Source organism: Mizuhopecten yessoensis, unplaced genomic scaffold (assembly GCF_002113885.1).
Source record: "Mizuhopecten yessoensis strain PY_sf001 unplaced genomic scaffold, ASM211388v2 scaffold7521, whole genome shotgun sequence".
Classification (NCBI taxonomy): Eukaryota; Metazoa; Mollusca; class Bivalvia; order Pectinida; family Pectinidae; genus Mizuhopecten; species Mizuhopecten yessoensis.
Genome location: NW_018407089.1, coordinates 539,300 through 554,156, shown reverse-complemented (window position 1 = coordinate 554,156; position 14,857 = coordinate 539,300). Strand labels below are relative to the sequence as shown.

The window sequence follows — 14,857 nt, the reverse complement described above, 5'->3', positions numbered from 1 at the left end:
CTCGATTCGCGCTCACCAGGTAATGTACCAGTGTACCCACGACCGTCGGATCGACCGGTTTTACAAAAACGGACAATTGCCTAAGTGCGGCTATGGATGGTTGTTTATTTAATTATTTCACCACAAAAATAGACTTTATGCTCAATCGTAGCAACTGTAAACAAAACGCCGATAGGCCTTAACAGTCACCTGAGTTGTAATACAATTGTTATTTGTTGTTGTGATAGGACAAGACAATACAAATCAATAAAAATGAAATGTCCGTGTGAAGAGGGTGAGTGAAGCGTAGTAGGCTGTACAAACTGTACAAGTTTTTAACATAAAACCCAAAACAACACCAGAGTTTAGGTTCACCAACTATATTTTATAGTTTATAGTGTGGTTTGACAGCAATTATAAACAAAACAAACAAAAATCATTTAGCCGAGGTGTTAAGCCTGTAGAAATATGGAATATAACACAAATAGAAATGGTAATAAAATATACTCACTGAGAAAAATAAACTAAACAAAACGAGTTAAAGAAATTAAGCAAAACTGCGGAAATACATTATCATCTTGGGACGTTTCAATGGTAATTCCCCGTACAACTATTACTGACTTGTTAAAAGGCCCAATTTGACCAGTAATTACAAGAGCCTAGATTAACTGACACTGTACATACCTATTCAAATATCAATATACGAGACTGGCTTAGCTATCCACCCTCCCGCCTAAGGAAACACTACATAATAAACACTACTCTGTTTTAGTTTGACTGTGTACAGTCATGTATGTTATGAGTTCATTGCTAGTTTGTTCGATGTAAAAATCACCACATTCAGACCATGAATAACATTATGCAATAATTTGTTCAAAATGTGGTGTTTTTACATTGGTCAAACTATATGTATGCACAGTACGTCTTATATCGTTTTTTTGCAGGTAGGTTATCATTGTCATGTCTTTTCGTTAAGATTGGGTATTGTATAGCGTCATGACGTGATCAATGTGTTTATGGGTAAAGATTATGCTAGGTAAAAGCGGTATTTATATAAAGAAGTTGATTAATCTCCCCGTCGTATAAACCATGAAATATAGATCCGCGTTACCTCAAACCCTTTAAAACCAAAAGAAAGCTTCACAACTTACCTATTACATGATCTCAGATCAATTATACCAATAACTTTGGTAGGTCTGTATATTTGTTAAGGGTTAAATATCTTATGAACAACCAAGATTATTTAAGGACGTTCCTCCATGTGTATAATGTATGCGTGGCTTTTTTGTACGTGTGCTTGACATTGAGTATATTGTGTATTTGTCTTACTGTGATAGAGCGCATCTAATACCGACTTCATAGCGCTGCCATGGTGGTAAAAATCGATAGTCCATATTTTAAGTCTTTATTTAAATACATATTTATATCTGTGTAGGAAATAATGCAAGTCGAACATTAGGGTTTCCGTTGTAGTTGTTAATGTAAGATTTGTCTAATTTAAGCAAGCAGTCACACGGGTCTGTTTGAAGGACAAACATACAGGTACAACGTCCCTTATCGTGTCGTTTACAACAATTACTGGCTTGAGTAACCAAAAAACACCCACACAAAACTGACATACAGATACGTACAGAAATTCTGTAACACACCTTCAAACGGATGTCTATTGGGGGATTAAATGTCGTACTTCCTATAGGAAAATACTATAGGACATATGTTAATCAATACTCAGTTGTTTATGTCTTACCCTTTGTTGTTCCTTTGCAAATCACGGACATTTTCTATCCAAATATTTGTATTAACCGGGATTATTGCATTAACAATTTAAACTAAATTATTACTTTGCAAATATTAACAGTATGCAATACGTCGGAGAGGCGGGTCTGTCTCCCTAATTTAAAACTGAAATATCCATATTCAGTTAAACTTAAACGTTGCTACTATCTCTGTATCACTACCGTACCCCTTTATTTCGTTAGCCCACATGATTGCTCAAGTAAGCTATACATTCGACTTCACTTAAAGCTTGATACATATGTTCCTTATGAAGTCCCGACCAGAGTTCGCATTTCTCGTTTGGTCCGATAACCCAGAAGGACATCATGGCCTCGGATTGACGGAGACATTTTCAACTTCATTGCCAAATCAATTGAAATCGAACTTGGTGCAACTGTATATCTACATTTACGGCTATTTGTGAACAATCAACAGTTTTGAAAACGTTTGTGTTGATACCAGTATATTTTATTAATTGTATTTTGATACATTTTTTTATTATTTGATTTTAATATACATGTATAGATAAATAAACTTAACAATCACGTAAAGAAGTGTGTGCATTGGGTTTTGATACGGGGAAAATCAGTATAGCTTTTAATGTTTGCACAGTCTGCAGTGCTGAAAACGTATGTGTAGATGCAAATGTTTTATTATCGACATCTGAATGGACAACTTCAATTTTTGGTTCAAACCATTTGCCATGATTGGAATCAGCATTATGGAAGTTCCGCTGTTTTAAATAAAAACAATACAAACACTCTTTTATATAAAAACAACAGGCTTTATACGTATCATTTGTGCCCAATCGCACGTTTAGCCATGATACCGGGAACCACCATACTGGGGGAGAGCTGAAAAATAAATGAGATAAAATTACACTTAGTACGCGTAAGTCAAATTACAAGAAACAAGATATAATGCCGACTGTTACGGTAACGTTAAACCGGAAACAGGCAAACGAGGACTCTTAGTTATTTGACGTTTGACGGAAACGTCTGGATGCTTGCAGCAGTCGCAATTCGATGTGATAAGAATATGATGTGACGAAAATTGTATTCAGCCTCATGAATAAATATCATTTAGCGCAACTTCGCTGACAAAATAAAGAGAAAGTGAAATTGGAACAATTAATACTTCATGGACAAAGGTTGATGTCCATATGTTTTTATATAAACATCCCGACGAAACGGAGGTGACAGTCAGGTATATCATGCAAATATATACTAAATAAAATGTCCCTATTTTTCAATGTGGATACATACAATTCTCTCAGACAGTGGAGACAGTGGGGTACATAATGAAATATATACTAAACAAATGTCCCTCTGTTTCAATGTGGATTCGTACAGCTCTCACAAAGACAGCAACGACAGCGGGAAACACTATATAAATACATACTAAATTACACGTTTGTATGTTTCACTGTTCATATGTACAGTTCTCACATAGACAGCGACGACAGCGGGGTACGTCATATTTAATACAGGAGGGATCACAATCATGAGGTATCGGCGGGCACGAACCTGAAGCAATAGTAAGTTGACACAGAGATGAAATCATCCATTATTTAAACGACGATGAACGGTACTATTCTATAGGATTGCTTACATGTATGAATACACTGGCTACATAAGCAATTTGTGTATCGCAGCTTTTTATTTGGGTAAGTCGTCTTTGTATTCCTCGTACGGTATTGAATTATATAAATGTAATCGACATTTAGTTGAACCATTGACCTTTTCATATATGGCACTTATATTGAACAACATATTTAAAATCATATCATTATTATCATTATTATCATTAATGCTTAACGGCCCATCAACACAGCATAGGTTATTATGGCCAACAAATGGTCGACAAAAACGAACGCTGAATCAAATTTTAAAGGTGTGGAATAGGAGAAATAACAGAGAGGAAGAAAGGAAAGAAAAAAGAAAGGACAAAAGGAAAGGAAAAAGGACAGACACTATATCTACACTGTATACATGGGACTCTGAGGAAAGGTGCAGCGACTAGGGGTACATATTTAAAAGGAAATGTTTTTATATATAATTATACAACAACATGCAGCATGTTTTCTTAACACCAACAAGTATATACAATGAATATGTAAAGATCATGTCCAAGTTAATGTAATCAATATGATCCGCTCTAACGTTCATAACAGAATATAACTTTGGTAAATATGTTGTAGACTCTCAAATTATTTTGTTCAATAGCATCTAAATGTACCTTCCGCCATCCCTCCACTGCTGCCGCTGGAGTAATAGCCTCCTCCACCAGCCCCGTCCACTCCACCATTACTGGCGATACTCGTGTGTATCCCTCCGCCTCCATTTCCGCCACTGTAACTTCCTCCACCACCTCCGCCGGAAGAACTACCACTTGTTAAAACTCCCAACATAATGCCTCCGCTTGAATGGCCTGTAACACAAATTATGTAAATGGAATAAAACTTTTTTTATGTGTTTTTCAATATCTCAATTATGGATATAAATTGAGGATCATGTTTCTACGCTTGTTAGCATGTTAAATCGCCAAAACATCCGTAATTCTCAATGGTTTACACAAGTCCTATTACCACATTTGTTTTCTCAATTGATGTACTAAGACAGAAGCATTAATTCGAAGCTTGTTAAGTTACATGTACATACATTTCATTTAAAATGTTAAACGTAAAATATATTTGATATCCTTTCCGTAACTCCGACATTTCATGCTTTATACAGACTCTTAAAAATGCAAGAATAATGTACCAGCTTTCACTTTGTGAAAATATGATATAAGACAAACCTGTATTTGTGACTATCTGTGGACGCCCTTGGGTAACGTACACTGGTTTAGGTTTGGCTGCCACTGTACACTGGTTTAGGTTTGGCTGCCACTGTCTGTGTATAGATCGGTCTTTGTACATTTATTGGTTTAGGCTTGGCTGCCACTGTCTGTGTATAGATCGGTCTTTGTACATATATTGGTTTAGTTTGTGGTTGTGGTTTTGCAATATGCACTGGCTTATAAGTGTTAGTTTCGCATTCGTGACATACTTCTGGTAGATGTACAACAACTGTCTGAGGTTGAGGCTTGGCAACATAGACCGGTTGATAGTTGTTAGTTTCGCATTCGTGACATACTTCCGGTTGTGGTACTACTACGGTCTGATATTGTGGCTTCGGTTTCGGTCTCTGTTATTGAGAAGAAATTACAATGGAAATAATTAACTGAACCGAATTGAAACACAAAATGCTACATAAAGATTAGGATAGTTGTAAACGTACCTCAGTTTAACCGGGTAATCGGCATTAAATATGATATAAGTAACAGTGCAATTGTAATTCACGGATACGGCACGAATTACATTATGGGACAGTACATGCATGCAGTCAGCCTGACGCTTTGTGCTCTATCCATTCAAACGTATTGCAATTTCGTAAAGTGTGTGTACTTGTCATAAACGTTTGCTTATTGTGAAAGCCATATTTTTAGCGGTACTTGTAGCTGTAGTGAAGACAAAGGAATAATTTTGATATATCATTGTAGTGTTTTTTCAGGGATAAAAAGCATATCTACGGAAATTGAATTGATTTCACTATATATCACCAGAGAACATTAATTGATACAAATTCATATTGTATAACAATATTATTCCCACGCTTGGCTTACCTCTATGACGTATTGGGGTAATTCTCCACAGTTGTATTGACACTCCGTGGCAGGCTCCGTTATATATACCGGCGCGGGCTGTTGTACACATTCGTGACATTCCGTTCCCGTGTTTCCGGTGATGAAGATCGTCTCCTGGTGAGGCACTTCCCGTAATGGCTCGACTTGGATAGCTTATAAAGCAGAACTATTTATTCACTGTATGTTCAAGTAATCTGTTCGTTTACTGTTTACTACTTTAACATATTTTACTAAAATCTTCAACTGTGTGGTTAATATCAATGGATTCAGTCAAAAATGTATCGCTCATTCATTGAGAGTTGGATTCTGATTGGTTCTATGGTAAGTAAGACATTATCTGATTGGCTTACTTTGATGTACAGGGTGGAGACAGTGACATGTCGGACAACCATCTTGCCCACATTGATATCCCGTCGCACAATGACTTTGGCAATAAAACGCAGCTTCGCAGTACAGAGGGCGCTGTATCGTCACCTGCTGAGTTGCTATGCCAACAACTCAAAAGAAAAATGTTTCTATTAACTCTTGTGTTCTTTCATGTGAAATTGTTTATTTCGAAACCAGCTGGAACCCGTTTAACAGTAATTTTTAGTAAAAGGAAACTAAATTTAGATTGCTTACAAATCTTAAGACATATATATATTGTCAATTATCTTAATAAAGAAATCAAAAGACCTTTTATGTGCACAAACTTGCAAAGATTCAAATACTTTTTTATACATTGAATACCGAAAATTTAGATACAAAAACTTTTATTTAAATTTGTTTTGACAAAATATGATTGTTAATACCATAATTTCTGAGAAAGAAAGAGAAAATGATATGGGAAATAACTCTTACATTCATATGCTCGGCTAGGTTGAGTTTCTAACCCACCAAAAAATAAAAAACATGATTTGTGCTTTGACAATTTTTATAATTTTTATTATCAAATTTTAATATATCTGAATTTTAAAATAACTAATGGAATATTTGTCATTTTTATTGCAATGAAACATATCCGTCATGTTTCTCTCCAAATGCCTGATTGACTGGACGAGCATTGATTAAAAAAAAAATAAAAAAAATATATAAATATTTCCTCTGTTCAGATTGTCGTCTAGTATCAAAGGATATTTCAGGCCTCGACTTACCGGAGGGGTGAATACAGTCACACGTCGGGCATCCGTCACTGCCGCAAGTGTAACCCACGGAGCACGTGGAGGCGCATGTCATATAGGACGAGCACACAACCTCAAATACTACCTGTTGTTGTGTGTGTACCACCTGAGGACGAGGCCGCTGAACAGTGAATTATGTCGGACATCGTACATATGTTTTAGAAATTAATAAATCATATCTTTAACGTTCACGTGGCTACGACGTTTGTAGTTCTTTTTTTCAAATTAAGTATAATGAGAGCGCAGGCCCATATACATGTAGATATACCCCTCCCTCCATCGCTATTCCAGTGGCCTTTGACCAGTTAATCTTGACTGATGACCACAGGAATATAATCAGCGTAAATAATACAAATACTATGTTGTTATATATGTTGTGAGATAGAGGACGTTAGGAAAAGGAATATATCTAAAATAGATAACTAAAATATCGAAAAAATCAAAAGATGCAAAAATATTTATACAACAATTTAAAAACAAAAAGTTTACTTTTAAATCATATTAGGGCAGTTTAATAGCTTCAGGTTGCATGTTGTGAAATGCTTCAGCAGCGCTATGTACTGTCTCATTTCAAGCAATTTTAACTTGACCAAAACTCGGATCATGTGACACAACATTAGAGTCCATTTAACACAAGCGATAATGTTCCGTATGATAATATGCTAAAAGTTTCGAACTTTAATACGCTATAGCACGAACAATTCACTGCAGATAATGAGAACTTTCTCCTAATAATATAAGAATACACTGGATTAGGAAGGATAAGAATAAACGCATGCGTTGTATTGTATACATGATATGACATACCTGTTGATGTGACCGGTTGATAAACAAAATTTGACCCTCCTGAAACAGGGGTGAACGTTCCGGTACCGGAAGTACCTCCTGAGATACTTCCACTTCCGCCGCCTCCACCACTTCCGCTTCCATAATAACCTCCAGAAGACGAGGAAGAGAAGGATGACGACGACGACGATGACGAAGATAGACCACCTGCAGATCCAGATGATCCAACAGAATGCATGGATGTTGTAAAAATGAAACGGTAAATAGTGCCGAATTGTTACTTTTATGGCTAACTACAAGGTAAAACGCCCCCTTGCTCCAAATACAACATAATCCCTTTCAATTAGCAATTGTTTCGTGCGTATTATTGATAGATTATACTTGTTATTCAGTCCTGCGTCTGCTCCATATGGATCCCGTATCATTGTCAGGTTTATATAAAATAGTCAAGCAGTGGCAACACATTGGTTATTAATCAACAATGAAGTAATAAGAAAACAAGTCTTTCAATTTTAGGATTTCATCAACTTACCGCATTTCGATGCGTTTCTTAAGGTTAATTTATATAGTATACTGTATACGTGTTCATATATATCCCAATCAGTGAAATGTTTATGTGTTATGGGACGATGACTAGAATGATATAGTCATTAAAGCCCTTTTCGTTTGATGAAGGTGACAATTTGGCTGCCTTTGGGTTATTCGTCCTCGCGACATCTACGGTCACCTAAAGGCCACGTTAAAGTGAAATCTCACTAAAATGTCGTAATCTTGTCACTATATCAACGAGTAATCGGTTAGTACTTACTGCTCCCTTTTCAAAGTTCAACATCAAGAGATGTAGATACAAATCCAGGCCTTAGTTTGTCTCAGTTAGGGGACATGACTCGAAACCTTGGGACGATTAGCGTCAACGCCAAATGTGAGGTCTTGACATGTAAGCGTTAGGAAACGGGAAAATATGTAAGGAATGAGAAATATAACGATTTCAGATATTACCAAAACATCATTTTGGTCGCTTTTGTTTCCCAAAACAGAGGACACAACTTCTATATCTTCTATATTGGCGTTTACTTAATAGAAATGTAATGCATATGTATCGCGCTGGTTGTGCAATTTAAACCCGTATGTAATTATCAACTTACCGGTATGACACGTACAGGGCTGACACCCGTCTGAACCTTTCGGACCCAGATTGTATGATCCAGAGCACATGGATATACACAACGTTGTGGCTTCACACTCTTTGTGCGTTTGACCGGAAGTGAAAGAACTTTGGGAAGAGGAAGCTAAACTTAAAGCCGACATCATCCCGGACATGACCTCACTAGCTATCATACCGCCACCTAGTGGTGGAAAACATTAATCTGACTTGTATGATCTAAGCTGTGGTATGGGAAACAAACCAGTTGCTAAATGCTTACGTTCCCTATATATAAGTGTGACGTACGTCATTTTTACTTGAATAACCTTGTGTACGGAATTTATATTATGTAAGCTAGTTGCGTTCGTAATTGTTAGAAAAGGACACAAAATACCCGTTTAATCTGTATATATTTAGCTGAAAGAACTGAAAAGTTTCGATTTCCCTGTGTATTTTGTCTATTGCCGTCGAAACAATATAAACCGACAGAACTTCATTAGACGTTTGTTCGATTGATTTTAAGATTTTCACGTTTTAATTTGAAACAGACTACCTATAGCAATGTGTCTATTGACAAATATTAGCATAACGGCGTAACATTATCACAAGACTTCGTGATTGTTTCTGGCACTGTGGATATGATTTGTTCATACAGTGAGCATTTAATGCAGATGAAAATAAGATAAATATTCATGAAAAATTCATGGATAAACTATTTGGTGGCAGCATCGGGTTGAAACGAGCTCCATAAAAAAGACAACGGCAATAGTGCAAGCACGCCTTCACACACAGGTAACATACATGAATAAATTATTAAAACCATCTGAGAGGCATACGTGATTCACTGCTTCCTTTGATTATCGCAATCATGAATAAATCATTGGTTGAGCCAAGGGTTCCATTATGTTTCAAGAAGGCACACGTCAGACCATTGTTAAAAAAAGCCTGGAATGGACAAGGAGGAGTTGAAAAACTACCGCCCAGTTTCAAATCTGCCTTTTCTGTCTAAGATCTTGGAGAAGGTTGTGTCCCGGCGTTTAGAGGTTCATCTCCATGCAAACAGTCTCCATGACAACATGCAATCGGCCTACCGCATGGGACACTCTACTGAGACGGCCCTCCTACGTGTACATAGTGATATAGCTTCTGCATTGGATAACAAGTGCAGAGCGGTGCTTGTCATGCTGGACTTGTCAGCTGCATTTGACGTCATCGACCATGGCATACTTTATAAACGTCTGGAATACTCTTATGGAGTGACTGATACCGCACTATGCTGGATACAGTCATACCTGAGTGAACGACGACAGTGTGTTGCCATCGGATCTGCCACCTCACATGACAAAGTACTAGATTTCGGGGTTCCTCAAGGGTCGGTGTTAGGACCACGAAAATATTGTATGTACTCCAAACCGATTGGAGAGATTTGTCGTCGCCATAGCCTTCGCTATCATTGCTATGCTGATGACACACAAATTTACATGGTCATAAAACCACAGGACAGTTGGAATACAGTCTCAGAAAGTCTGGAAGCTTGTCTGACAGATATCAGTATCTGGATGAACGCCAACATGCTTAAACTTAATCAGGAAAAGACGGAACTAATCGTCTTTTCCCCAAAGTGTCAGCAAACAATGGCTCTCCAGCTCAAGGTTGGTGCCAGAACTATTGAGACTGTTCCAGCTGTTAAAAACCTAGGGGTATACTTTGACAGTTCTCTGAACATGGAGAAACAAGTGAACGCTATTGCCAAATCCTGTTACTACCAGATCAGGAACATCGGCTGTATTCGGCAGTTTCTAACTGCAGATGCATGCAAGATTTTGGTGCATTCACTTGTTACCTCTCGGTTGGATTATGGTAACGCCCTGCTCTGTGGTATATCTGACAAACTAACTAGTCGTCTGCAGAGGGTTCAGAACACTGCAGCACGGCTAGTTACTCGTACTCGAAAGAGAGAGCACATCACACCTGCGCTTTATTCGTTGCACTGGTTACCTGTACGATACAGGTCGCAGTACAAAATTCTGGTATACACATACAAGGCACTGAATGGAACAGCTCCTCAGTACCTACAGGAACTTGTTACCCTGTATCAGCCGTCAAGATCACTGCGGTCGGAGTCAGAATCTTTGTTGTGTGTCCCAAAATCTCGTACTGTGACCTACGGAAACAGATGCTTTGGGAGGGTTTCGGCTACGTTGTGGAATAGCTTACCATCTGCTATTAGGAAGTCGAATACCCTGGCCAAGTTCAAGAGGGACAAAAAAACTCACCTCTTCACGTCTGCATTTTAGAATCTTTGCAAAGACGTCATGTAAATACCACCCTTTTATTTGTTCAATTATGTGCACATTGCTTGTTAAATGTATGAAAGTGATTGCAAGCCTTTGTTGTTTGTTTTCACAATTATAACCATTACTATTATCCATATGTTGTAAAGCGCCTTAGAGTAATTTTACAAATTATATAGGGCGCTATATAAATGCTGTATATTATTATTATTATTATCGTATCTAAATGATGACCAAATTGAAACAGACAAAAAATATATTGTTGTTCAAAATGTTCACTCTATTTTACTAGACGGTCTCTCCACTCGTCCTGTAGCCCCCCGTATTCATATTCCTCGTTCAAGTAACTGTTTCTGTAGCTAGAATTGATAATATCGGTCATATTAAGGTAACCCATTTACATAAAGTGTTTACCCACTTGCTTCTGTTTCCTACGATTGCATTCCTTGTGTAGTGAAAAAAACAAGTTTTTTATATATTTTTATGTTTTATTTCGGTCCTGTGAGAGGATAATTCTCGTATTCAATTTTTCAAATGTTAGGTTTACAGATATATTCTCATATATATTCTTTTAGTCAATTAAACAAAGAAGCTTCAGTAAACAATGCTATTGTTACGTGTTGTTCCGTTTATATATCCTTTAAATATTCCCCCAAAATGATATATTGTGTGAAATTTACCAACTTATGTTGCTTATCTTATATCCTTCCTGACCGAGTTTGTAATAAAGATTAAACAGATATCCACAGCTGTTTGTTACCTGGCCCACAAGGACATGAGTGACATCCATTAGCATCCAAAACTCGGCACCAAGAGGGGCACATCATTCGATGACGTATACACTGCAACCCCATGGGATTGAACATCCCATGTCCTGGAGACGCGAGTCTTCCAATTGCCGGGTTCCCCGGGGCATTTGGTCCCTGCATAGGTCCTAATGACGGTCCTCCGTGAGCTGACCCCATGCCCGTAGGACCTCCCACGAAAGCTCCGCCATTCATTGGGCCCCCTTTGGATGGCATACCGCCCATAACTCTACCAACATGAAATGGACTTCCGCCTCCACCGCCTTGGCCTCCTCTACCGAATCCTCCATTTCCAAAACCTCCACCGCCTCATGGACTTCCCATTCCGAAACCTCCGCTTCCTCCTGGACTTCCACCTCCGAACGACATCCCGCTTGGTCCAAATCGCTTAAACTTTGACCTTACTCGCTCCTGTCGTTGATTTTCATCGTTGTCGGAAGCTGAATTAATATAAGAAAGGACATCTTACTTTGGTATTGTATTTCAGTGGGATAGCACTACAAGTCGGCATCAGATCCATGCTATCTCAAAAGGCACATACACTAACAAACCATTCTTCCGGCAATCACACGCATGCTCGCATACATTACACACATGGAGGGACGTTTTAAAATTACCTTAGCTGTTGGTAGGACGTTAATCCCTATTAAGCGAAAAAAAGCACTTGCTCATTTTTTGTGCATACTTTTTATTTTAAAAAGATAGTGTGTTTTTTTTATGTCGATTAAATAAATATTTTATTTATAAAGAACGTTATATAATAAGTCTTTAGCAGTAAATCGGCACAAACGTGGTACCTTATTGTTCTTCATGCCATAAAAACATTAAAAACAATTATATTAATTGAACGGGATGAATTAGAGATACATTTCCATTTCAACTGGTGTTTGTCAAACAGCGCCATTTTACCTATAAATGTCAAAATCGACGAAAGAAATCTTACAATGCTTTTGCTTTGATATGAAACGAGTCTTAGACGTTTTTGTTTTTGCGAGCCTTGCGCCATTCACAATTTATGACGTCACGTCATTGTCCATATTATGACGTCACGATCGATTTCTGTAAAAATATTACACGGGCGAATTCACTGGATAACAGGCCAATTATATGATAAAGTAAAGTTGCCATCAAGTTCAAATTATTTATTACCTTGATTATTTCGACCCATCGGTTCCAAAATGAGATATTTACAATATTTACAGACAATACAATACAATACAATACAATACCGACAATGCACAACGATATGGAGGGTGTTACAAATTACCATAATGTATTTTTTTTAAATCTTTACTGAGTATATTCGCAATACATCAGATTTGGTCGATTTCGTTTGCTTATATATTTTAATAATAAAATACCTGCTGTTACCGACAGCATTTAAGTGTTTTTAAAGTACATTAAATGTTCAATTAATTTAATTTTGTTACTTTCAAGTCATGGGTAGCTGGAATCAGTTTTCCCTACCCTTCACAGGTGTCTCTCCCGTTTTAGCCGGGAAAGATCAGCTTGTCACCCCCCGATTAGCACTTAAAAATGCGTCATCGGTTTTTGTGACGTCATCAATGAGGGGATATTTTACAAATAAAAGATTATAACGTTTTTATATACTGATATATTTAGAATGCGTTGGTAAACATAGTGTATTTTCCATACTTTCACCCCCTAGGGGGCGACAAGCTGATCTTTTCCGGTTGAAAAAGATATCTTCTATTTATAAATATTGGTTATATTGGTTTCACGTCAGAACTTCCAATTAAATGTCATATCTATGTTAATTTGAAACAAGTGTGAATAGAAGTTCCCGAAAAGTGGAGGTTGAATAAACTCTAGCATGTTTATTTAACTTGAATAGTTTTGTATAGAACAAAGATCATAGTAATACTAATTCGAGGTTCTTGTACACTGCTTTTTCAGAACCTAGTTCGTAGGTCGTCTCAAAGAGGCTCACAAATTATTATCCGTGGTAATAAGGCATTTGCAACCAACCGATATCTTTCCCAACTCCCTGTGGAGCATACAGCCGGTGCTGCCATTTCGGCGCTCACAGCTAGCATTCAACAATTCTAGCTCTGCCCAACCACGTACTCATTTACAGCTGAGTAGACTGGACCAATCGGAGTAAAGTATCTTGCTTTAAGATACAACCCAGTATCGTGCCGTGATTCGAACCCGCAACCCTTCGGTATCGACGGCGTCCTACCACTAGACTACCGTGCCTCCTAATAGACATGAAAAACAACCATCAAGAAGTCGAATTTGAAAGCCTTTTCCCCCGATTCAACTCTACTGCAGACAGAAAGCCATATGCACTCTTGTACATATATGATTCCTGTTTCTGATTGGGGAAAACTACTATCATTCTTGACGTCACAATGGCAGATATTGATATAAGCATTGATATAACGTCATTATTAAAAGTCAAGTTTGGGAAATGAAATCACCCCCAAAGTGTTTACCACTGGCGTGGAACATCGTAGATACAGGGACAACTTAGATAAGTACAATAAAAATAATAAATATTGATAGACTCTCAGCAAAATAAGTAAAAATGTAAAAAGTGGTGAAATATTCTTTGTTCAAATGCTTGTAAACTAAAACTGTGCCTTAAACGCAGAGAGCTGTGCTGTACTTTGCATATTGCTAAACAATTTGATAAACTACTAAACTATCCCCCCGTCTGTGCCTCTTTCTGTAATGATATCAAGATAACGCTTAAGGTTATCATTCCAATTATAATGTTGACATGCACGAAGTGGGGCTCACAAAGGGTGAGTTATTACCCGGCCCACACACCAGGTGTTTTATCATCGCAGGGAGAGTGCTACACCTGTCCATGGCGATACATCTACACAATAGGGGGCGCTCTTACATTAAATACGTCATAAGATATCCACCGATATCCGCGCACTGTGTCTGTTAGTAACCCACCATTCAGCAATACTGGGCATCAAGTAACACGGGGAACGACTGAAAATAGGACACTTCATCTACGTTTCTTTACATCTAAACATATCAAATTATGTTTAATATTTAATGCTTTTTGAATTAATTTGTACGCTGCCCATACTTTGTATATACTAATTTTTGTGAATATCTTTGCGTGCCATTTACGCTGATTATAATAATATTTTCCTGTATATGAATTTCTTATGCATTACTTATTCTGCATGTGCTGCTTGACCAATGATTGTGTGAACTTTCGCAGAAAAATTCACATTACAC

At 37.5% G+C, this 14,857-nt stretch overlaps 1 protein-coding gene across 1 annotated transcript; it reads right to left on the bottom strand.

The window, feature by feature from the left end:
* Nucleotides 1–2,455: 2,455 nt before the first annotated feature.
* On the bottom strand, nucleotides 2,456–4,675 carry LOC110453830 (RNA-binding protein cabeza-like). Its single transcript, XM_021503003.1, has 4 exons — nucleotides 4,555–4,675; nucleotides 3,994–4,185; nucleotides 3,195–3,281; nucleotides 2,456–2,609 (listed from the first exon to the last, which is right to left on the bottom strand). Exons 1-4 carry the CDS (start codon nucleotides 4,673–4,675, stop codon nucleotides 2,572–2,574), a joined length of 438 nt encoding a protein of 145 aa, XP_021358678.1. The 3' UTR covers nucleotides 2,456–2,571.
* Nucleotides 4,676–14,857: the final 10,182 nt, after the last annotated feature.